This window comes from Camelus bactrianus, chromosome 5 (assembly GCF_048773025.1).
Source record: "Camelus bactrianus isolate YW-2024 breed Bactrian camel chromosome 5, ASM4877302v1, whole genome shotgun sequence".
Lineage (NCBI taxonomy): Eukaryota > Metazoa > Chordata > Mammalia > Artiodactyla > Camelidae > Camelus > Camelus bactrianus.
In genome coordinates, this window is record NC_133543.1 from 74337936 (window position 1) to 74364444 (window position 26509).

At 35.8% G+C, this 26509-nt stretch overlaps 1 protein-coding gene across 4 annotated transcripts in view; it reads right to left on the minus strand.

Moving 5' to 3' along the window:
- Positions 1-2663: 2663 nt before the first annotated feature.
- Positions 2664-26509, minus strand: part of ZDBF2 (zinc finger DBF-type containing 2) — a 30883-nt gene continuing 7037 nt past the window's right edge. For all 4 annotated transcript variants that reach the window (XM_074364110.1, XM_074364108.1, XM_045520507.2 and 1 more), the window contains 3 exons: positions 25406-25514; positions 22077-22204; positions 2664-15211 (listed from right to left, as the gene is read on the minus strand). In XM_074364110.1, coding sequence (XP_074220211.1) covers positions 7624-15211; positions 22077-22204; positions 25406-25465 — 7776 coding nt within the window. In that variant the 5' untranslated portion in view covers positions 25466-25514 and the 3' untranslated portion in view covers positions 2664-7623. The remainder of the gene's footprint in view (positions 15212-22076; positions 22205-25405; positions 25515-26509) is intronic.

Below are 26509 nucleotides of genomic sequence, written 5' to 3' on the forward strand. Positions count from 1 at the left end.
TTCCTCTTTGGGTTGATTCTGTGTGGTACTCCCTGTGCTTCCAGGACTTGGGTGACTTTCCTTTCCCAAGTTGGGGAAGTTTTCAGTTATTATCTCTCAAAAAAATTTCTCAGGTCCTTTCTCTCTCCTCTTTCTGGGACCCCTATAATGCAAATATTAGAGTGCTTCATGTTGTCCCAGAGTTCTCTTAAACTATCCTCATTCCTTTTTTATTCTTTTTTCTTTTTTCTGTTCTGAAGTAGTAGTGATTTCCACTAATCTGTCTTGGAGCTCACTGATCCATTCTTCTGCCTCATTTAGTCTATTCTTGGTTCCTTCTAGTGTATTGCTCATTTCAGTGATTTTATTCTTCAACTCTGGGCATTCTTTATATTTTCCAACTCTTTGCTAAAAACTTCATGCTGTGCATCTATACTCCTCTTGAGTTCTCTGAGCATGTTGGCCATCATTACTTTAAACTCTTTCTCAGATAAATTACCTATCTCCTCAGCACTTACTTCTTCCTCTGGGATTTTATCTTGTGGCTTGGCCTGGGAGATATTCCTTTGCTGCCTCATATTGTCTATCTTTCTATGTGTTTGTTGATTCCTTCCCCAGGCTTTGGGATTATTTTCTTATTTCTCCCATCTGCCCCTGGTGGATGAGGCTGGACTAGAGGCTTATGCAGGTTTCCTGGCAGGGGGAGCCATTGCCTGCCCACTGCTGGGTGAAGCTTGGTCCTGGACCTCTGGTGGGTAGGGCTGTGTCTAGAGGCCTTTGTGGCTTAGGAAAGTCTGATGATGGATGGGGCTGTGTTCCTGAGGTGGGAAGCCCCATTAAAAAAAGACCAGCAGGACCCCCATGCAGGGCCACTACTCTCCTGCCAGCACCATCCGGTTCCCTGGCCCAGCAGCATTATCTCACTTTTTGCCTCTGAAGCAGCTTATTTCTAGGAAAGTGGAACTTACTCCTAAAATTCTATTGGTTCCCTGAGCTCAGTCCTGATTGGTCATTTCCTTCACTCCTGATTGGTCCATTTCCCTAATTTCTGATTGGTCCATTTGTAGTACTTCATTTGCATGAAGCTCACTCCTGATTGGTTATTTCTCTCCCTCCTGATTGGTCCATTTCTACAAAGCTTGTTCCTAATTAGTCAATTTTTGTTATACCTTATTTGCATATGATGTTGCAAAGTGTAAACTGGCAGCCTATAAAAGCCTGTGTAAACCTGTGTAAACAGACAGGGTCCAGAGCTTGGAGTGTTAACTCCTCTGGGCCCACCTGCGTAATAAACCTGAGTTCTCCAATTCTCCGAGTGCTGCTTAGTCTCTCGCCCGGATCCAGGTTGCTGTCACAACTGGGCTGTAACAGCGGGCTGTAACTTGTTTTTCTGCAACATTTCTACCCTGTATGTTGCTTTGCCTGAAGCTTCCCTGCAGGCTGTTGGGTGGGGCTTGGTCTTGGTGCTAATGATCCAATCAAGATGTCAGCCTCCAGGAAAGCTCATGTAGATGAACACTCCCAGAATGTCTGCCACCTAAGTGAGCCACAGCCATCCCACACATCCTCAGAAAACCCTCCAAATCCAGCAGGCAGGTCTGGCTCAGGGTCCTATGAAATCACTGCCTCTGCCCTTGGACCTGGTGCTTGTGAGTTTCCGTGTACAATTCTCAAGCAAATGGACTCTCCATTTCCCCCAGTTTCATGAGGCTCTCAGAGCCAAGCCCCCCTGCCCTTCAAAACCAGATGTCCTGGGGTCTCCTTCTCTTCCCAATGCCGGGACCTGAGCTGGGGAGTCTGACGTGGGGCTTAGAGCTCTCACTCCTGTGGAAGGGCATCTGCAACTTAACAAATCTTCAGCTTATGGGTTGCCCACCCAGGGGGTATAGGGCCCAATTATAATACGAGCACGCCACTCCTGCCATCCTGCTGTGGTTCCCTCTTTGTTTCCAGTTGCAGAAGATCTTTTTTTTTTCCTCCTTTTTAGATGGTCATTTAGCATTCAGTTGTGGTTTCGTTGTAGTTGTGAGGAGAGGCAAGCTCGTGGTCCTACGACTGTGCCTTCTTGACTGGAACTCCCTATATATGTTTTTTAATGATCTTTTGAAAGCCTAAGAATTACGTTGCAAGTCTACAGACACACTACTGAAATTGTCTTTCACTCATATCAGGGATGAAAGTGAACGACCAGAGACCTGTTTGATTGATCTTGGACCCTTGGCACCCATCACAGGGCCAGGCACATAGCAGGGGTCTATAATATTTGCTAAATGTATGAATAAGCGACTGTCTTATTGATGAGTTAGATGATAAATGTAATATAAAATTTTCAGTCACAATTGCCTCAAACCTCAGTTGTAGAAAAACACAACTATCAGTTGATATCTCAACTTACCCTCTATGAGAGCTCCCATTTCAGGTTATTAAAAAGCTTTTACTCTAAAATAAGGACAGATCCCCAAGATGGGTTCACAGTTTTGAAAGCACTAGCCTGCTATGAGTCCCCTTTACCAGGCAAAGCAATAAAGCTGTCTCTTTTCTTCTAAGCGCTAAAAATAAAATAAAATAAGGACAAAAACTGCTATCTTTAATCACCACATTTATTTAAACTGACATCACTTGATTTTTGTTATGATACACTGAGAAGTCCACAGAATGTCTGCCCCCGCCCCCCCACCCCCGCAAAAAGCATTATAAAGAAACATCACACAAACTCAGACTGAGACATTCCACAAAGAAGCTGGTTTGTACACTTCAAAATGTCAAGTTATAAAATATACAGAAAGGCTGAGGAACTGCTCCCTACAGAAAGAAATTAGTGTGTGATCCTGAATTGAATCCTAGACCTATAGTGGACATTTTGGAACAATCTGTAAAATCTGAATGAGGTCTGTGGAGTAGAGGGTTACGTCATTATCAGTGTTGGTTTCCTGACTGTGATGATGTACCCTGTGGTTACGTAGGAGAGTAATTTTAAACAGAACTTTCGCCATGACCAGTACCATCATCAACACTTCCTGGCTCTACGGCACACGTAGAATAATGGGCAACTTGGATACGACTCTCAGTTGGGTTACTTGCAAGCAATTCATTATGAAAGGATTGAGAACACAGGGTAATGTGTCGACACTGAAAATGAAAATTCACAAAGCACAGTGAAAAGAATACCAAGATGGGCAGAAAGGAAATAAGAGTCAAAGACAGAGGAAGCATAACACATTCCAGTATGGAATAAGAGCACTGAAAAAGGCAGATATCCTGTTGATCTTGGAATTGGGAGAGTAATCAAGGATAACAGGTGTGAGAGGCATAAAGGAACAGCTAGCCGCAAGCCTAACAGCTTTTACCCTTATTTGTCATCAGGAGACCAGCATTCTGTTACCAACTTCGTTAAAAAACTAATCATAAATACTACTCAGCAATTTTTTTAAAAAGAGCAAAATACTGATATATGCTACATGAATGAGCCTCAAAAACAGTACGGGAATGAAAAATGCTGGACACAGAAGACCACGTGTAAGAATATGAAAACAAATATATGTATGTCCCTATATGACTGAAGTATTGTGCTGTACATCAGAAACTGACACAACACTGCAAACTGACTATACATCAATAAAAAGTATTTTAAAAATAAATAAATAAAATAATTTTTACAAGACCACATATTGTATGATACCATTTATATGAAATGTCCAGAAGAGGCTAAACTATGAAGACAGACAGCAGATTAGGGACGGCCTGGGACTAGGGGTGGGGATGCGAATGGAATTATCTGTAATCCTCACTTGATTACAGTAAACAACTCATTTGTAATCCCCAAATCGAGGCTCTATACCTCAATTTTCTCATCTGCTACTTAGTAACAATTACAGTACCTAGTCAAAAGGGCTCTTTGAAGATCAAATGAGACAATACAGGTTAAAAGCCTAGAACAGTGCCTGGCACTTAGTGAGGGCTCAAGATGTACACATACAAGCCCAGCTTAAAAAATCAGAAAATAAAATGCATATAAGAAAAACATGTAATTAATGAATTATAAACACAGGAAAAAGCACAAGCTCACACTTTTAAAGATTCAGCAACAAACTATACTTCATCCTTGACAACTCCTTAATCCAGGTAAATAATTAAAAATACTTTGGGAGAACTTTTTAAATATACACAATCAAGTATAAGAACAATGAAAACTTACTAAATATTCTGTTATTTCCCTAGTATTTGGGGTCCATGAAGTATAAGGAAATGTTGAGACTCTTCCTCAGCTTCTCATCTTAAGTTGACATTTTGATGTGTAATTTCCTAATTATATATTTTTTTAGTATTTTCCACATTTTTACCTATACATAAAAGTATTTTACTGAAAATGGGCTTCCACCTTATATTTTTACTCTATTAAGATTTTTTTTATATAAAGAGTAGGCTATTGTTCATCTTAACAATATAATCCTGGACCAAAAACCCCAGAAATCAAAACTGAGGCCAAAGGCACCTATTTCACTGACACAAATACACTCTTTCATGTTTTCTTGCCCTTTATAAAGTATGCTATGGCACTGAAGGCACCGAAGTTCTCTCTTCCAGTAGGTGTCAAATAATGATGTAGACACTGCCTCCTGAACTCAACTCTGTTCACTGACTCTTCTAACAGAGGTATACAAAGTGAAAAGTTGCTAACCTATCACTCCATCAAACAGTTGTTTAATTTTAATCCTTTGAAATAATTTCTTCATTGAACATAAACTGTGTATCTTTGGTTAAACTATTTCCTCACCAGCATCAATATTTATATTCCCTTATTTATTACCTCTAAGACCATTTATAAAGTGAACTTCTGTTTTCATTATTCTCTGATTCCTTAAGTATCCTCGGGAAAAGTTCCTAACAGGAGAAAGTAGAGACAAATTTCGATACTCAATAAATTTTACCTAACCTCAAAAACAACTTTACTCTTTAAACTGCATTATAAAAAATACGTTAGTCTTTACATCAGTTTTCCATGGAAATATATAACTGTTTGAATACTTAAATATAGCTTCTCCTTAGCAAAAAATTGTCACTCAGAGCCCTAGTTAACAAAAAATTTAAAGCATAAACCCAAAACACACTTTACACAATGTTATCTACATATTGTACAATTTGGAACAATTATAATACACATCTACACAAGATACTGAACAAGGACAAGATTCATAAGATACTCATGTGGTTATAATTTGATTTTCACTATTGAAAGAATTTAATACTTACTTGAATGCACAAAAAACAACTGTTTTATCTAATATGCAAATTAAGCCAAACTGTATTTTGACAAATACATCTGTATCCTACCAAATTCTGAAAGTTATTCACTTCTTATATAATCATAACTTTTACAATTTCAAGATCTCAACTTGTCTAAAATAATGATTACAGGAATTTGGTAAACATTTCCAAAATGTCTAAAAATCATCAGGACTTTTATACTTTGATATAAATTTTAGATACAAACCTTTCCCTCTCAAAAGAAAATGGTACTAAACAACAAGTTCATACTGTACAGCACAGGGAACCACATTCAATATCTCGTAGTAACTTACGGTGAAAAAGAATATGAAAACAAATGTATGTATGTTCCTATATGACTGAAGCATTGTGCTGTACACCAGAAATTGACACAACACTGTAAACTGACTATACTTCAATAAAAATGTATTTTTAAAAAATTTGGAAAGAAAAAGGTACTTAGAAGAGTTTCCAAAGCAAAAAATGTAGTAAAATTTTTTTAACTTCAAGTTTTTGATCACTCAGATTATAAGCACTATCCTCTCTGCATGATGTGATCACAATAGATGTATAAATAATTACATGGTACATTATTTCCATATGATCTCTTACTTTTAAACTGACACTAAAAGTATGCAGAATGCTTACTAACTGTACTCAAGGGAGTTGCATGTCTATTTCATAGGGAACAAAGACACCAATACCCACAAGTAGAATATTTTCATGAATTAGTTGCTTGTTTACTTCCTAAACAGAACAGGTTTTTTTCCTAAATTAAAATTGGAGGATTATTTTAAACTAAAAGACCACAGTCATACTTTAAGAAATTAAAATATTCATATATGAGGCAAAGTTGAAGTTGCTGCAACTAAAAATATAAACATTTGTCCATTTTTTTCAACATACTTACCGTTTTAAATTTAGAAGTAAAGAAATTACAACACACCATAACATACCCACAGGTTAAATAATGGCTCCTGAAATAAAGCTATATTTAGAAACCAATTGTTACACTATATTTTATTAATTCTAAGGTAATAGAGTTTTATCTCTGAAATCATGGTACACTGATCTAGTTTCAATAAAATATGGTTTATACAATGTAACAGTTGAAATCCATGTTTCCCTTTAACACTGATGGCAGAGAAGGATCCAGGATCCTTGGCTTAACAGGATAATTGGATGTACCTGTACCAGCTCAACCTGTGTCCCTGAATAAAAGGTCTAAACATACTGTGAGTACCTCAGGCCTAAACTGCCTCTCTTGACATCTTTTATTTGAACTACTAAAATCAGTTGGCAAGTTTAAGGAAAGCCAAACTAATGTACAATGACATAGTTTTTCACTTGCAAAATGGGCCTTCACCTAGGTTATTAGTTTTATCAGATCTTTTGAAATATTAAGATTATAAGTAACTTATTAATAACAAAAATTAATGGTCTGCCCAAATTACCAAGCCAGTAATTTCAGTTCAAGCTATTAAAAAAAAAAAGAATATGGTAATGTCTAAAATATTTTTAAGAGATAAAGCCCCATAAGATAACCTGGATTTTCATATTAAACCACCAACCCTTCCAGGTGGAGGGGAATAAAGGTGGTAGAAAAGCATAACCACACTGGCAAGATCATCCCTCCTTAAGACCTAACAACGCTAAGGAAAAATCTACAGAGCCTGCACATGTGCATTCATCCAAATTAGGAAAGTTAGAGACCTACGGGTCCAATTTAAATGAAGCAGGAGAAGTTTGTGTTATGTATTTAAAATCAGCAGGCAGCTTTTAAAAACTGGATTAAAGTTGATGGAATCTCATTTTCTGGAATTCTTTTTAAAAAAGATGAATTACATATTGTGTAGGACTACTTAGGTCCTACTCAAAAGCTGAGATAATCTATTTGACTTTCTGTTTTTAAATTATCCAATTAGAATACAACATTGACAACATTACTCAGAAACTCACAAAAGATAACTATATATTCATTTGTTCAATTTTTTAAAAGTAAAACATAAGATAGCATTTAATGTGTGCCATATTCTTTCTTGCAATTATAACCTACTGACACGAGAGATACAATCACAAAAAATAAGTTAAGAGGGACATGATTTCTGAGGGAGAAAACTGTATACACTCTGCTAAATTATGTAATATAAGTAAGATGAAGCTCTTCTACAGCAAAGGGTGGTTTTGAATCTTAAAATTAAAAAAAAAAGACCCTACATACTAATTTTAAATAAATATAAAAGTTCTAAAAAATAAGTCTATAGCCAAATAATTGAAGATTAATTTTTTCACCAAAGTTAGGAAAGCTCTGTACACAAGGTACCAAATACAATTTCCACTGAGGTACTGAATCCTCAACCAGCCTTAACAGAAACACCTCTAATTCACCTTATTATCTTGAAATCTGTGTGACAGCCGAGTACTCATTCTATCAGTATATGGTACCTGAGAATATAAGCTTCTCAAATCATATACTCTTACAGGTCTAGAAGGCTTTCTTTGATTTCTTCTAGGGCTTCTTTTAATACCGTTATTCGTACTTCCTGCAGGGCCAGGAGAATCCTGCACAGGTTGCTTGGGAGAAGAGCTTGCTGGAGCTCCTGACTGCTCTTCAGCACCAGCTGAGGGAACCGAGTTCGGAAGCATTTCGGCTGGATTCTTTGCCTTCTTTAACCTACTAACATGAGATTTTTTCTTCTTATGATGCATCCTAATTAAAGTGTTCTTGGACCAATATTTGTGACGCAGAAAAACAGAGTATTTTAGAATATATTTTTTAATTATATCACTTAATTTGGTCTGACTCCAAATTGACTGTTTTTCTGAAGCAATGCTGGTTTTTTGCTGGGGAATAATTGGTCTACAGCCCTTTGGGGGAAAACCTGGCTTATTATTAGTTGTCACCTTCTTTCTCTGAATTTTCTTTTTACTTTCAGAAAACTTATTTCTAACTGATTTTGGAGAAATGTTCGTAACATCACAATTTAAAAGAGTTGACTGGAAATTACTTTCCTTTGGAACTTCACTAGAATTCAAAATCTCAGATTCTTCCAGAAACACAGAAGGCTCACTGGCCTCCTGATGTGACATTACTTCATGTCCTACTGTCACTGTCATAAAAGGTGCTGAAGCAGAGCTCTGTACATAAGTGTCATCATCTCCTCCACGGGAGTTCAGGTCACTAAAATGAATTTCAACACAGTTATTCCTGTCCGAATTTGGTACTTCTATGTTCAAAGAAGGATCAATTACAATTCGCTTATTCAATGGGTCATAATAATTATAGGAACTCTGTTTATCTCTGTACTGAATGTTAATATCCCAATTATTTCTACTACAGTGCCTCATTTTAGAGAAGTTGTTGGGTTCACCTTTCTTCTGCTTAATATTTGAAGAAAGAACATAAACTAAGGCATTTGGTTGCAAAGACTTCAAGACTGTACTACATGACTCAGGAAATTCAGCTGTTCCAATTTTTACGTTCTTTCTTGTTTTTCTGTCGTTCTGTAAAAGTAGACGTTTCCTTCCTGGAGAGTCTTTCTCTTGTCCAGTCATTCTTCTTTTCATCCCTGGGTTACTTGAGAGATTGGTTTGAGTTCCATGGCTGACTTTTACAGCCTGGCATCGAGAAGCCACTCGCCATGTTTGCTCACAGTGCCTCTTTGTTGAAAGAAAATGGCTAGGTTTATCTAAGGCCACTGGAAAGTCATCAATATCTGAAATACCACCTGCACCATCATCACAATCTGAGACGACCTGAATTGATGTAGTGTCCTGCTCAAGGTCAGCCCAGGCAATCTTTTTTCCTTTATTCAGTTTTTTTTTTTTTATTTTCCTGGTCTCACGGTCATCAACGTAACAGCGGAAGCTATCTTCCTTAAATTCCTTCGCAAGAGCATTAGTATTCATGTCACCTTCTCTCATTGTTTGAGACCATGTTTTCCCCACCAATGAAGCAGGGGTTTGAGGCACGCCTTCAGGAACTTGTTCATCAGGATCATCCTCTGTGACCTCCTTTGCTTTTTCCAGGTTCCCTATAGAATCAACCCCGGGAACAGAGCTTGAATGGCAATTATAGTTTGTTTCTTTCAGGTCAAAAGACACCTTCTTTAACAGGCCTGTTTTGTTAATAGCTTTTTGAGGCTGATCAGTGTTAGACTGACGAGAGGGATCACACTGAAAATTCATCCCAGAACCACAAGGGTCACAGCTCATACTTTCTAGATCTGCACATTTTAACTTCAGAAGGTTTTCTTTATCAGCCACTTGGTGGATCACCAACTCCGGAGACTCATTACAACCCTTGGCAGAAACATTAGATTCATAGTTCTTATCTTTTAGGCCAGTATTTTCTACATCTTTCCAAAGGCTGACTCCTTTGTCAACCTTCTGCAGTTGATGAGCCAGTGGCTGACAAGTGTCTTCCCATTCAAATTTTCGTTTCAGACTATTAGACTGACAGCTCTTATCTTTTGGGTCAATATATTTTGCCTTTTTTTTTTCAGGCCCTAGTGATTGGTAAGTTGTGGACTGATGAGAAGCATCAACCGGAAAACTGACTCCAGAACCATATGGCTCACAACTTGACTCTTCCAGAATAATATAGTCTTTCTTCTGGTTTACTATTTTGAAGGTTTTTTTGGAGTGGTGTGTCACTGATTGAGAAGAGGCTTCACAAACATATCCTAGCTCAGTATCACAAGAGTCACAGCTCTCACTTTCTAGAACAAAACTTTCAGCATTTATACAGCTGATTTCTTCGACAGTCATTTGAGGTGAGTCAATCACTGGCTGAAAAGGGACATCAGAATCTGAAATCACTTCACAATCATCACCAGTCACCAGGTTCACCGACTCTTGAGGTTCATTTATCACTATTTGAAAAGAGACATCAGAATCACACATTATGTCAGAATCACTAGGTTCACTGGTCTTTTCTTCCATGCCAAGATGCTCTTTCTTCTGAAGGTTCATTTCTTTACAAACCACTTGAGATTGGCCAACTTCTAAACAAAGATGAACACCAGAATCATTCTTCTCTTGCAAGCTTATTTCTTTGACAGCCTCAGGAGAATGACCAGCTACAAAGTGAACATCAGAATCATAACTTACTTCAAAATCACCTAGTTTATATTTCTTATCTTCCAGGTAAACATGGTCTTCCTGCCAAAGACCTATTTCTTTAACAGACTTTGGAAGGTGGTCAGCCACTGACTGAAAAGTTTCATCAGAAACAAAATTTATATCAGGATCACAAGGATCACTGCTTTTATCTTCCAAATTGGCTTGTTGCTCTTCCAAAACATGTGGCTGCTCAACCATTGACTGAAGAGGGGCATTTGAAACAAAAATGATTTCAGAATCACGGGGTTCATAGCTCTTAGCATCCAGACAAACCTGTCCCTCCCTCAGATTTATTTCTGTAACAGCCTCTTGAATTTTATTAGTCACAGACTGAAGAGGTGCATCAGAATCAAAATTTATTTTTGAATCACTAGGTTTGACAACCTTATCTTCCAAGTCAACATGCTCCTTCCAAAGGTTGATCTCCTTAACAACTTCTCTAGTTTGGCCAGCCACTGACTGAAAAAGGACATCAGAATCATATACAATTTCAAAATGCTTAGATTTATCTCTCTTATCTTCCATGTCAACTTGATCCTTGCAAAGGCTTTTTTCTTTAACAGTTTCTCTAAGCTGGTCAGGCACTGACTGAAGGGGATCAACAGAATCAACACTTATTTCAGAACCACAAGATTGATTGTGCTTATCTTCTAGCTCAGAGTGCTCTTGTTCCAGAATAGTTATCTGAGGATGATCAACTGTTGACTGAACCATGAACTCAGAATCCAATCTCATTTCAGACCCACTAGATCGGCTGTTCTTATCTTCTGAGTACACATGACCTTCATTCTCGAGGTTTATTTGTTTAACACCCACTTCAGGTTGATCAGACACAGGCTGGAGAGAAACATCAGAATTATGTATTAATTTAGAAACATTAGGTTCATTGACCTTATTTTTCAGGCCCATATCATCTTCCTTCCATGGGTTTGTTTTTCTGATCACTTTCCAAAATTGTCCAGGCAATGAATGAAGGTGATCAGAATTAAAACCTTCTTTACCACCACCAGATTCACTGTTTTTATCTCCCAGATCAACATGTTTTTCCTTCAAAAGGGCTAGCTGAGGTTGGTCAAGAACTGAATGAAGAGGGGCATTAACACCCAAATTTATTTCAAAATTTCCAGGTCTAGTACTTTCAACTTCTGGGTCAACATGGTCCTCCTTCAAAACAGTTACTTGAGGTTTTTCAGTCAATGACCGAGGAGGGACATCAGAGTCCGAAATTGTATCAGAACTACTATATTTATTGCTCTTATTTTCTAGACCAACACATTCTTCTTTCTGAACATTTATTTCTTTAACAGCTATTTGAGGTTCTATTATTGAACAATGAGGGATATCAGAATCTAAATTTGTTTCAGAACCACTAAATTCAGCACATTTAGCTTTTAATTGAGCATGCTTTTCTTTTTGAAGCCATAGTTTTTTAACAACCATTTCAGGTTTGTAGATCACTGACTGAAGACGAATACCGGAATTCCAACTTGTTTCAGAAATACTTAACTCATTACCGTTCTCTGCTAAGTTTGCATGTTCTTCTTTTTGAAGATTTATTTCTTTAATAGCTACATCAGGATGATTCGCCACTAACTGAAAAGAGGTATCAGATTTTGAACTGCCTTCAGAAACACTGGGTACATTATTCTTATTTTCTAAGTGTACATTCTCTTCTTTCTGAAGGCTTCTTTCTTTAATGGGATCTTCAGAATGTCCAGTAACTGAGTGAAAAATACCATAATCAAAACTTAATTCAGAACCATTAGGTTTGTTTTCTCTATTTTCGACTGGTACCCACTCTTCTTTTTGAAAATTTAACAGATTTTTAACAGCTTCTTCTGGAGGATTAATCACTGGGTGAAAAGGGATGCAAGAATCCAAACTTATCTTGGAAGTGGTGGGTTCATCGTCCTTCCCTCCTAAGTGTACATACCCTTCTTTCTGAATGACTGTTTCTTTATCGGCTAATTCAGGCTGATCAGGCCCTAAATGAAGAGGAGTATCAGAATCCAAAGTTATTCTGGAACTAATTGACTCAAAGCTCTCATCTTCCAGGTTAATGTGCTTCTTTCTTACTTCTTCAACATCCAGCTCAGAATACTCAGTAACTGATGTAAGAGGAGAATTGGAATCAAAAGTCAACTCAGAACTGGAGCACCTATACCTTTTAACTTCCATGTCAATATTTAACTCTTTCAGATTTATTTCACTCAAAGCCCCTTGAGGTTGGTCATTACCTGATCGATAAAGAGAAGCATGAGAACCAAAACTTAGACCAGGAACACTAGATATAACACTCTTACTCTCCAAGTCAACAGCTACTTCCTGAATGTTTACTTCTTTAACTGCTACTTGGGATTGGTCAGGTGCTAATTGAGCATCAGTGTGAAAACTCATCTCAGAGCCATAAGACTCATAGCTCATATCCATAAGGTCATTCTTCTCTTTCAGATTTATTTCTTCAATGGCCCTCTGAGGTTCATCAGTCACTGTCTCAAGAAAGACATCACAGTCAAGATGTGCTTTAGCACTACTGGGTTTACGATTCTTATCTTTCAGGTAAACAAGCCTATCTACCAGGTTTCTTTCTCTGACAGCCAGTTGGGGATGATCAACTACTGACTGAAGAGAAATATCAGAATCAAAACTTGTTTCAGAACAACTTGATCCATAGTTCTTATCAACCAAGCCAATGTGAACCTTCTTCTGAAGCTTTCTCTCTGTCACAGCCACTGGGAGTTGGTCAACCACTGACTCAAGTGAGAAAACAGAATCAGTACTTATTTCAGAGCTACTGGATCCATAGTTCATATCAACCAAGCCACTGTGAACCTTCTGAAGTTTTCTCTCTGTGACAGCCACTGGGAGTTGGTCAACCACCGACTCAAGTGAGAAAACAGAATCAGTACTTATTTCAGAGCTACTAGATCCATAGTTCATATCAAGCAAGCCAATGTGAACCTTCTTCTGAAGTTTTCTCTCTGTGACAGCCACTGGGAGTTGGTCAACCACTGACTCAAGTGAGAAAACAGAATCAGTACTTATTTCAGAGCTACTGGATCCATAGTTCATATCAACCAAGCCACTGTGAACCTTCTGAAGTTTTCTCTCTGTGACAGCCACTGGGAGTTGGTCAACCACCGACTCAAGTGAGAAAACAGAATCAGTACTTATTTCAGAGCTACTAGATCCATAGTTCATATCAAGCAAGCCAATGTGAACCTTCTTCTGAAGTTTTCTCTCTGTGACAGCCACTGGGAGTTGGTCAACCACTGACTCAAGTGAGAAAACAGAATTAGTACTTATTTCAGAGCTACTGGATCCATAGTTCATATCAACCAAGCCATTGTGAAACTTCTGAAGTTTTCTCTCTGTGACAGCCACTGGGAGTTGGTCAACCACTGACTCAAGTGAGAAAACAGAATTAGTACTTATTTCAGAGCTACTGGATCCATAGTTCATATCAACCAAGCCAGTGTGTGCCCTTTTCAGAAGGTTTGCTTCTTTATCAGGCTGTTGGGGGTAGTCATCACTTGACTGAAGTGAGGCATTGCTATCAAAAGTCATCTCAGAATCACTAGATTCATAGCTTTCATCAACCAGCCTAATATGCACTGCCTTCTGAGCACTTATATCTTTAACAATTACTTGAGTTTGGTTCGTAATCAAGTGAAGAGAGCCATCACAATCAGAACTTATTTCAGAAACAGAAGATTCGCTATTCTTATACTGCAAATCAGCATGTACTTCCTCTGAAAGGTTTATTTCATTAGCAGTCTCTTTCGATTGGTCAGTAAGTGAATAAAAAGAAGAACTGCCATCAAAACTCATTTCAGAACTTCTTAATTCATAGTTCTTATCTTCTTGGTCAATTTGCTCCTCCTTCCAAAGGTCTGGCACATCCTCTTCAGGGTGATCAGACGCTGACTGAAGAGAGCCACCAGCCAACTTCATTTCGGAACTCACTGAGGTCTTCTGTTCCAAAAAGGCCAAATGCTTTCCTTCTTGGGTACAATCCATATTAGGAAAGAATTCCTCATGATGCTTTGGAATGCCATCTTCAAAGATTCCTTTATTAACAGGTATGTCAGTTTTATTCATGTTGATTGCTGGGTTTACTGCTAATTTGGAAAGAGATTCCAATTTTAAGGAGCCTTCAGTACCCACAAATTCATGTGCTTCAAAGCCAGCTGACAAAGTTTTACCCTGAGATTTTACATCTTCCTGTATAACCAATTTATCTGAATTTATACATAAAGATTCCCTATTTGATTCTTTAGGTTTCTGACATGAACCTGAAGAAGTTTCTGGATAACATGAGAGCGTAAGATTTCCAGAGTCCCCATCCAGCTGTTTAAGGTATTTGTCAACTTTGTTTGGGTCACATTCGCCAACTGAATCAAAATGGGCTCCTAGTGGTAACAAAGTAGTAGTATTAGTTGTAACTGGTCTTTCATGAGAACTTTCAGGTAAACAACTAACAGGAGCATTAGAAATAACTGAAAAACGTATTACACTTTGTCTATTATTTGTAGAGTGACCAATACCAACTGAATTAAATTCTTTCATGTTGTTCCCAATTTTGTGAACGAACTCCAAGGACTGCTGCTGTCCTTTCTCCACTTTTTGAATAACTGATGGTCGAACTGAAACACCCTGTATATACTCTTGAGATTTACTAGATCTAGAATACATGTCTTCAACAGGTTTAGAATCCTTGGTGGGCATCTCTCCTCTGACTCCATCAGCATCTACTGCCATTTCTTCAGGAGTAAAATCATTATTAGGAACCGCTTCAGAAGGTGCTGCAGTATTCATAGGAAGTCTCTTCTTTTGCATTGATCTAAAAAGCAAGGGAAAACAGCCATGAAAATATATTAATATCTGTTTAAAATGCTTTTTTTAAAAGACATACTAAAAATTATTTTCTTTCTATCCTGGGCCAGATTCCTAGAAGACAGAGTCAAGGCAATCACACCAGGCTATACATTACATGTATTTCAGAAAGGTAATCAGTGCAGAAGATGGAGGGAACTCCACAAAGTGCTACTTAATAAACACTAATGGCTCCTAAACATGAAAAAATGTAAATAAACCCATATATCACTTTTCAGTTATCAGAATGGTAAATAGCAAAAAGTTTAACACAAGTTATTTAACCATCTAGACTTTAGTTTCCTCCTCCAAAAAAGGGGAACTAATATTATTTTCCTTCATGAGATTGTTTTGAGGAGTAAATTAGATACTGAATGTAAAAAAGCATTTTTGCAAAAAGCCGGGAAAATAGTAATCATTCACAAATGTTAGCTATTATTAATACATTATTTTGGCAAGAGTGCAATGACACAGGCACTTTAGTACATTTTTGGTAGGAGTTTAGATTAGTTTAATCTCTGCGAAGAACAATTTGGCAATGTCTATTAAAATTAAAAATACCAAAAGGAGTCTAGGGAGACATGACAAGTTAATGTAATGTGCTTGTACTGGATGGGATCCCAAAACAGAAAAAGACATTAGGTGAAAACTAAGAAAATCTACACTTGACTTTAGCCAAAAGGCTGACAAGTAATAAGAAAATCTGAATAAACTACAGAATTTAGTTATGGTATTAGTTCCTTGATTGTAACAAATGTAACCTATTAATGTAAGGTGTTAGTAATAGGAAAACTGGATGAGGAGATATATATAGGAACTCTCTGTACTATCTTCTCAATTTTTCTATAAATCTATAACTGCCCTAAAAATAGTCCATTAAAAATAATAAATAATTTAAAATAGATTAATACTAAAATACAGCTTTATCAAATATTTTTCAGTTTGAGAGATGATAAAGTTGTCTACAAGGACATGCATACATGTGTTGACCATAAGAAATTTTTTTTAACATGTCCTAAATATTACTATTACTTTTCCATGAAAATATATTATCATAATTAGTATTAAGATAACACTTTTTGGCATTTGTAAAATAAAAAAGTTAACTGTGGTATCAAAATAATATCATGATGAGGCAAAAAATCTATAATTTTTCATACTTCTGAATGCTAATCAATAAAATTGCAGCACAATAATCACTTTATCCTAGTTTTTCAGAACCCTAAAACATAATCTCCATTTGTCTTAAAGACTATCACAATTATTCTCAAAATAAAATTAAGTTTATAACATTTGGCTAAGAAAAGAAAGGAAGGCAGAACTATAAAATCAAACATGTTGGAAATCCCAAAAGATTTTCATCTGTATTTGTGTGAATTTAAAATTAACAACTATGCAACAACCTAAATAAATAAATAAATAAATAAATAAATAAATAAATAAATAAATAAATAAATAAATAAAATTAACAACCAAATCACAATTCATATTTCTATGCATTTTAAACTAATTTTACAACAATGACCCAAAAAAGCCCTCTAAAATCATAACTACTAAAGCTTAAAAACCACTCTTCTTGAACCTAGAGATTATCACACTGAGTAAGCCAGACAGAGAAAGACAAATGTAAACATGTATGACCAACTGCATAAATTGTGTATAAACTGGTATAGCATTCTAGGGAATGTCTATCGAGAATTAAAAATTTCCTATCTAAATATTTGGTAGAATTCACCTATGAAGCCATCTGGTCCTGGACTTTTGTTCATTGGGATTTTTAAAATTACTGATTCAGTTTCATTACTAGTAATTGGTCTGCTCATATTTTCTATTTCTTCCTGGTTCAATCTTGGGAGATTGTACCTTTCTAGAATTTGTCCATTTCTCCTAGGTTGCCCATTTTATTGACATGTAGTTGTTTATAGTAGTCTCTGATGATCCTTGGTATTTCTGTGAAGTCAGCTGTAACTTCTTTTTCATTTCTGATTTTATGGATTTAGGCCCTTTCCCTTTTCTTCTTGATGAATCTGGCTAAAGGTTTATCAGTTTTGTTTATCTTTTCAAAGAACAAGCTTTTAGCTTCATTTATCTTTTCTAATTTTTTTCAGTCTCTATTTCATTTATTTCTGCTCTGATCTTTTTGAATATTTTCCTTCTACTAACTTTGGGTTGGGTTCTGTTTGTTCTTCTTTTTCTAGTAACTTCAGGTGTAAGGTTAGAAACTTCTGAACTTATTCTATGAAGCCAGCACATCCTAATACCAAACCCAAACAAAGATATTATAAGAAAGGGAAATTACAGGCCATATCACTGATGAACATGCATGCAAAAATCCTCAACAAAATACTAGCAAGCCAAATCCAACAATTCATTAAAAGAATTATATACCAAGATCGAGTGGGATTTATCCCAGGGATAGAAGGATTTTTCAGTATCTGCAAATCAATCAGTGTGATACACCAAATTAACAAATTGAAGAATAAAAACCATATGATAAATGCAGGAAAGCTTTTGAAAAAATTTAACATCAATTTGTGATTAAAAAAACTCTCTACAATGTGGATGTACAGGAAAAATACCTCAACATAATAAAGGCCATATATGACAAACCCACAGCTAACATCATCCTCAACAATGAAAAGCTGAAAGCATTTCCTCTAAGATCAGGAATAAAATAAGGATGCCCACTCTCACCACTTTTATTCAGCATATTTTTGGAAGTCTTAGCCACAGCAATCAGAGAAGAAAAAGAAATAAAAGGAATTCAAAATGGAAAGAAAGAAATAAAACTGTCACTTTTGCAGATGACATGATACTATACATAGAAAGTCCTAAAGATGCACCAGAAAACTACTAAAGCTCATCAATGAATTTTGCAAAGTTGCTGGATACAAGATTAATATACAGAAATCTGTTGCAGTTCTATACACTAGCAATGAAGTATCAGAAAGAGAAATTAAGGAAACAATTAAGTTATCACTATATCAAAAAGAATAAAATACCTAGAAATATAACTACTTATGAGGCAAAAGACCTGTACTTGGAAAACTATGACACTGATGAAAGAAACTGAAGATGAAACAAACAGATGAAAAGATATACTGTGTTCTTGGATTGGAAGAATCAATATTGTTAAAATGACCATACTACCCAAGGCAATCTACAAATTCAGTGCAATTCTTATCTAAATACCAATGGCATTTTCCACAGAACTAGAACAAGTAATTTTAAAATTTGTATGGAAACACAAAAGACCAAGAGTAGCCAACATAATCTTGAGAAAGAATAGAACTGAAGGAATCATAATCCCTGGCTTCAGACTATACTACAAAGCTACAGTCATCAAAACAGTATGGTACTGGAACAAAAAGAGACACACATCAATGGACCAGGATAGCGAGCCAAGAAATAAACTCACACACTTATGGTCAATTACTCTATGACAAAAGAGTCAAGAATACACAATACAGAAAAGAGTCTCTTCAGTAAGTGGTGCTGGGAAAACTGGACAGCTACATGTAAAAGAATGAAATTAGAACCTTCTCTAACACCATAAACAAAAATAAACTTAAAATGGTTTAAAGACCTAAGTGTTTATTTGGTTTGGGGGGGGCAGAGGGGAGATAATTAGGTTTATTTCTTTCTTTACTTTTAGAGGAGGTACTGAGGATTGAACCCAGGACCTCACGCATGCAAAGCATGCTTTCTACCACTTGAGCTATACCTTCCCCCAAGACCTAAATGTAAGACTGGATACTTTAAAACTGCTAGAGGAAAACATAGGCAGAACACTCTTTGACATAAATCAGAGCAATACTTTTTTGGATTCATCTCCTAGAGCAAAGAAAACAAAAGCAAAAATAAGCAAATGGTACCTAATTAAACTTAAAAGCTTTTTCAGAGCAAAACAAATCACTCAAAAAATGAAAAGACAACCTACTGAAAGGGAGATAATATTTGCAAATGATATGACCAATAAGGGATTAATATCCAACATATATAAACAGCTCATACAATTCAGCATCCAAAAAACAACCTGATTTAAAAATGGGCAGAAAAACTGAATAGACATTTTTCCAAAGAGGAAACACAGATGGCCAACAGTTACATGAATGCTCAACACTGCTAATCATCAGGGAAATGCAAATCAAAACCACAATGAGATATCACCTCACATCTGTCAGATGGTTATCATCAAAAAAAAAAAAATGTCAGTGAGGATTTTGAGAAAAGGGAACCCTCGTACACTGTTGATGGGAATGTAAGTTGGGGCAACCACTGTGGAAAATGGTACAGAGGTTTCTCAAAAAACTAAAAACAGAATTATCATATTACCCAGCAATTCCATTCCTAAGTATATATCCAAAAAACCCCCAAAATACTAATTTGAAAAGATATATGCACATCAATCCTCATAGCAGTACTATTTACAATTGCTAAGATACGGAGCAACTTAAGTGTCCATCAACAGATGAATGGATAAAGAAAATGAGGTATATATATATACAATGGAATATTACTCAGCAATTAAAAAGAAATGTTGCCATTTGTGGCAACATGAATAGATTTGGAGGGCATTATACTAAATGAAATAAGTCAGACAGAGAAAGACAAATGCTGTATGACATCACTTATATGCGGAATCTAAAGAAATACCACAAACTAGTGACTGTAACAAAAAAGGAGCCGACCCGCAGATATAAAGAACAAACTAGTGATTACTAGGGGAAGGGGGGGGAGGGGAAATATAGGGGTAAAGGAGTAAGAAGTACAAACTAATAGGTATAAAATAAGCTACAAGGATATACTGTACAACATGGGGAATACAACCAATACTTTATAATAACTATAAATGGAGTATAACCTTTAAAATTGGAAATCACTATATTTTACATGTGTAACTTATATAATATTGTGAAGCAACTATACTTCAATTAAAAATGAAATAAAATAAATTTTGTTTAATTTTTAAAAGAATTAAACATTTCCATATACAATTTGAGCAATGAAAGAAATAATAGCAATGGATTAAAACCCACAGAATAAAAGACATTCTTGAGTTAAAAATGATGGAAATAGATGACTGAATAATTAAGTGAGGGAATAAGAAAGATCTTCTTTATGGTAGAACTCTGATTAATACATGTAACTACTGTTTCAGGGAAGAATCATTAATGAATGATTGAATAAATCATTAATGAATGAATGAATAAAATCAGTGGGTGAAAGTAAGATGAGAAACAGGATATTTATATAGTCTCAAAGTACTTCCCCACAAGTATCTTATTAATTACAATAGGAAAAATTTTATTAGCTTTACGGTGTAGAAGCCACCTTAATCAAGTAATCCAAGTCCACATCACCAGCAATGAGACTCAATATCATGGGTCTCATCTGATACAGAGAAGGGTACAACCATCAATTATAATTTATTCTTATCCAAAATATATTACCTAAGTTTAATTAGGAGAAAACATCAGGCATACCCAAATTTAGGGATACCCTACCCCAAAAAACTGGCCAGTACTCTTTAAAAAGTGTCAAGGTCTTGAAAACAAAGATAGACTGAGGAACTACCAGTGATCAAGGGAGAGTAAGATGTGACAGCTCAATGCCATGTGCGGTCCTGGATTGAATCTTGGTCCAGAAAGAGGACATTAGTAAGACAACTGAAAAAATCTGACTCAGGTCTATAAATAATATGGCATCATGTAATTTCATGGATTTGATCACTGTACTGTGGTTATTTTAGATTTAATATTTGGGGAAGCTAGGTAAAGTTACACAAGAACTCCTTGTACTGGTTTTGTAACTAAATTTTTGTAAGCCTGAAATCATTTCAAAATGAAAATTTAAGAAATAAAAACTACCTTTAATGTCCATAAATTTTAGCTCAAAAGTTCAAATTCTAGGAATCTACTCTACAGAGTTACACGTACAAATATGTTTGTTGTAGCACTGTTTATATACACTGAAAACTGGAAATTTATGCTGACCCCAAGATAGGCTAATTCCATCTTTCCACCAGCTAAGAAACTACATATTTTTATCCTAACTTTTCCCCATAAAACTTTTTCGCCATTTGCAAATTCTAGGTTGATGACTTGCAAAGCCTTCAAGAAGTGCATCCTTTTTTTCTACTGCTGGTGCTGAACTCAAACAAATCTTCACAGATGTGCAAATGATCTGTTTTGCCTTCTCTCGTATAGTTGTAGCTGCAAAGTCACCACAGTACATAATCTGATTTTCTACCAAAGTTTTCCTTTAACATAGGATATTAACCTTTAAATGGTATCAAAATATTTATTTTTATTAAAACAACCAAAATAAACTGATATGAGTAAGCTATCAAGATACTGACAAATAATAAAAAGAGCCAGTTCTATTTGATAGACTAGCAAATAGCTAGCAAATAGTTCCATTAATGTGTAATTGACTTAATTTTTACTTTGACCACCCTTACTTGGCTACTGTCCCCAGCTTTTTGGTTACTAATCTTGTAAAAGCTATGTTTACTCCCACCTTTTTCCTGTGCTTAGTCCTATGACATCCTTACAAAACACATTAATGATATATAATTATTTACTGACCTAAGACTTTTCTTTAGTAAAAGCATAGTGTAGTACATATCTTGTATAGTGAAATTTCTTACTTAGGCTGGGAAAAATTAAAAAATGATTGCCAAGGTATGTTACTAGACAAAATTTCACTTTATATTGCTTGACTCAAAAGATTCACTTTAGGAAGTACTGGAACATTAACACAAACTGTAACTTATATGTATGCTATAACATATAACTATGTACTAATATTATTCCATTCAGTTACTTTACCTGCTTTTTTGATAACGATATGGGTGGTGTCGCAGTACATCCTGCAAGAAACGTTCCATCAGAGTACGGGAACCCTTCCACTGTCTACTCTGTATGGTCAAGTATCTGTGCCGATCACTGGACATATGCTATAAAGAAAAAAAAATAAGTATTTTTAAATGGGTAATACTCACAAGTAGTGAGAGTGTCAGAATATATAGGTTCATTATACTCCTGGTAGATGTATAAATTGATACATCCTTTCTATAAAGCAATTCTAAAATACAATCTAAAACCCAAATGGGGAGCTCCAATCAATGCAGAGTATTAGAGGACGTGGATCTTAATTCCCCCACCAAGGACACATCAAAAATACATCTACAAGTAGAACAATTCTCACTGAAAACAGGAAACTAGCAAGACTCCTATACAACCAAGCCTGTAAGAAAGATACACATGTAGGATGAGTAGGAAGGGATGAAAAGCAATCCAGTTGGAACCTAAAGTCCGTGGGAGGGGATGTAGAGGAAAAAGATCAGTCATCCTATTACGAGGGTAAACAACCCAGAGACTTACAACCATTCTGTACCCAGACAACCATCTGTTTTTCACTTTCAGCATAGTATTCAGTAAATTACATGAGCTATTCAATTATTTAGAACAGGCTTTGGATTAAATGATTTTGCCCAATTGTAGGCTAATGTAAGTGTTCTCAGCGCTTTAGTGTAGGCTAGGTTAAGCTATGATGTTCAGTAGGTTAGCTGTATTAAATGCATTCTCAATTTAAGATTTTTCAAATTACAATCAGGATGTAATCTCATCACAAATTGAGGAAGATCTGTGTCATCTTCTTTGTGGCTTATCTTTTCACTTTGTGTACGTGTGTATGTGTGTTCATAAATAGTTATATTGTTGCATGCGTGCACACACAGACAACCCCCAAGTAAATCCAACATCTTTCCCAAGAATAGTTACAGGATAATTTTACGCTTTCTTAGTCATCTTCCACTGTTTCGTAAATTCACTGCAGTTCAATTTACCAATTTTTTTCTTTGTCATTGCTTTTTGTGACCAGTTTAAGAAATCTCTTCCCACTTCAAAGTCATAAAGATTTTTCTCCTATTTGTTTCTAGAAGCTTTATTGTCTCACCTACAATACTTATATCTACAATCCACTTGGAATTGATCTTTGTATCCAGGATGAGTTAGCAAAAAGCCACTAAACAGCAGAATTTTTACGTATTATAAACTTGTCTTAGATATTATATAAGATGAAACAGTTTAGCACTAGCAGACCCAGAGCTTCATTATATCACTACTTCACCTATGACACAATTCCACAGCTTATACCCTGGAGAAAAACGTGAGACTCTTCTAAGTAACCAACCCTGGTCAGAAAACTGCATCTATTATTACCATAAATACTTACTTCAAATCTCCATAGATGATGCTTCACAAACTCTTCCAACAAAAAGAAGAGAAATGAACACTGCTCAACTCACTCTATGAAGCCAGTATTACCCTAATACCAAAACCAAAGACATCACAAGGGAAAAAAGCTACAGACAATATCCCTTATGAATACAGATGCAAAAATCCTCAACAAAATATGAGCAAACCAAATCCAGCAACACATAAAAAGGATCATACGTTACGACCAAGTGGAATTTAGTCCAGGAACGAAAAATTGGTTTAACATTCAAAACTCAATCAATATAATTGCTATAGACTGAATGTATCCCCACATCAAAATTTTTTAAATTTATTTATTTACATATTTATTTTACAATATCACATTTTTAATTGAAGTATAGTTGATGTGCAATATTACATGTTATAGGTATACAATATAATGATTCACAGTTCTTACAGGTTATACTCCATTTATAGTTATTATAAAATATTGGCTATATTCCCCATGCTGTACAATACATCCTTGTAGCTTGTTTTACATCTGATAGTTTGTACCTCTTACTCTTCTACCTTCATTTTGCCCCTCCCCCTTCCGTCTCCCCACTGGTAACCACTAGTTCCTTCTCTACATCTGTGAGTCTGTTTCTTTTCTGTTATATTCACTAGTTTGTTGTTTCTTTTTAGATTCCACATGTCAGGGCTATCTTACAGTATTTGTCTTTCTCTGTCTGACTTATTTCACTTAGCATAATGTTCTCCAAGTCCATCCATGCTGTACACCAGAAACTAATACAACATTTTAAATCAACTGTATTTCAATTAAAAAGCAACCAACCAACCAACCCATTTTGAATATAGGCAGATCTGAACAGACATTTTTCCAAAAGAGGAAATGCAGATGGCCAACAGGACCATGAAAAGCTGCTCAGCATCACCAGTATCAGAGAAATGCAAATCAGAATCACAATGAGACACCACCTCACACCTTAAAATTGGTTTAACATCCAAAACTCAATCCATGTAATTGCTATAGAGTGAACTGTGTCCCCGCCCCCAAAATTCTTATGGTGAAGTTCTAATAACCCCTCATATGGTTGTATTTTTTTAAAACAGAGCTTTGGGGAGGTAATTAAATCAATACCATATATAAAAATTAACTCAAGGTGAATCAAAGACCTATATGTAAAAGCTAAAACTATAAAACTCTTAGAGGAAAACACAGGCATAAATCTTCATGATCTTGAATTAGGCAACCTTTATGACACCAAAACCACAAGCAACAAAAGAAAAAAGACAAGATAAACTCAACTACAGTAAAATCTGTAACTTTTGTGCATCGATGTCTAAAATTCAAAGTCCTTATCTTATCTTACAATGTCTTACGAAATCCAATGCTCTCAATTTTACACCTGTCACTTAGCATCCACTCCCCACCCACCCTCCATGGCAGCCACTTTGGCCTCCTGGCTTTTGGTCAGCATGCCAACCACCCCTCTGCCTCAGGGTCTCTGTCCTTGCTCTCTCTTCTGTCTACCTGGAAATTCTTCCCCTAGATACAAGCACGCCTGGCCCCCACACTTCATTCATACCTCAACTTAAATGTCACTTTCTTAACATCATCTGCCCATCCTACCTAGAATTGCACACTCTTCTCTATTTCCTCAGAACATTTATCACAATTTGATCTATTATGTACTAAATCTACATGACTATTTATAATCTGCCTTACTGCACTATAATGTAAGATTCATTAATAAAGAAAACTGATTTTGTTCATGGCCAAATCCCTGCAACCTTTAAAATAGTATCTGCCCACTAAGTAGACTCTCAATATGGTCTGTTCCATGAACGAATAAAGGAATTTAATAAAACGTAAAAGAAGAGAAAGTTACTACTAGGTCCTTTGAGGTGTAACCATGATGACAGGATCCTCTCACCTGTTCCAGGTTACTATAGCACACACGGCAATAGCTGCAATATCCTTGTCTGTTCTGCATATTGAATAACCAAAGTCAGATAGACGGCTGTTGTCCTTGAACACTCAAACTGAAAAAGAGAAAAATGGCAAAATCACATTGATTCCTTACTACCACAAGGAAACTGGCTATGAAAATATTAGAGAACAGAAATTTATTCATCAGTCCTGCCTACTCATATTTCTATTAATTATGAAAACAGACAAGCCTACCATAAGCTCCTGAATCACTCAGTGAGCCTACAGTAGAGATGAGACCTCTGTATCTTTTTTTTTCATTGAGGTGTAGGTGATGCACAATATAAGTTTCAGATGTACAACACAGCACAATTCACAACTTTTAAAGGTTATAGTCCGTTTACAGTTACTATACAAATATTGACTATATGCGTGTTGCACTGTGTATCTGTATAGCTTGTCTATTTTATACATAGCAGTTTGCACCTCTCAATCCCCTTCCCCTATTTTGCCCCTCTTCCCTTCACTCCCACAACCAGTACTAGTTTGTTCTTTATATCTGAGTCTGCTTCTTTTATGCTACATACACTAGTTTATTTTATTTTTTAGATTTCACATATAAGTGATATAATACAGTATTTGTCTTCCTCTGAGATTTATGCATCTTCTAAAAGAGTAGTTTGTTGCCAATCTTTGAAGCCTAGATGACTACATTTTTTATTAATTTTCTGAAAAGTTGTTAGTTATCAGGAATTGATTCAGTACTGCATACACTACTCAATTTGTAAAGATAAATTATATTTCTAAGTTGTTACTATAGTATGTTTACTATACGCTAAAGAAGCTCACTAATTTTTACATTATGCTTCTACACAAAATCCCAGATTACGTGAACTCTGTCATATTAATATCTTTTACTTTGTCATGAGAGTAAAGATACCACATTTATTTTCTGCTTAATCCACAAAGAGCCAGATTTTAAAGTAATTTATCCAATAAAGTTGCTAAAAAGCAAAATAACAACTAATACAGCCTCTGAAACAAAAAACATTTTTCTTCTGACAATTATATAAGCCAAACAAGTAAGAGGTATTTTTTCCAACTGGTG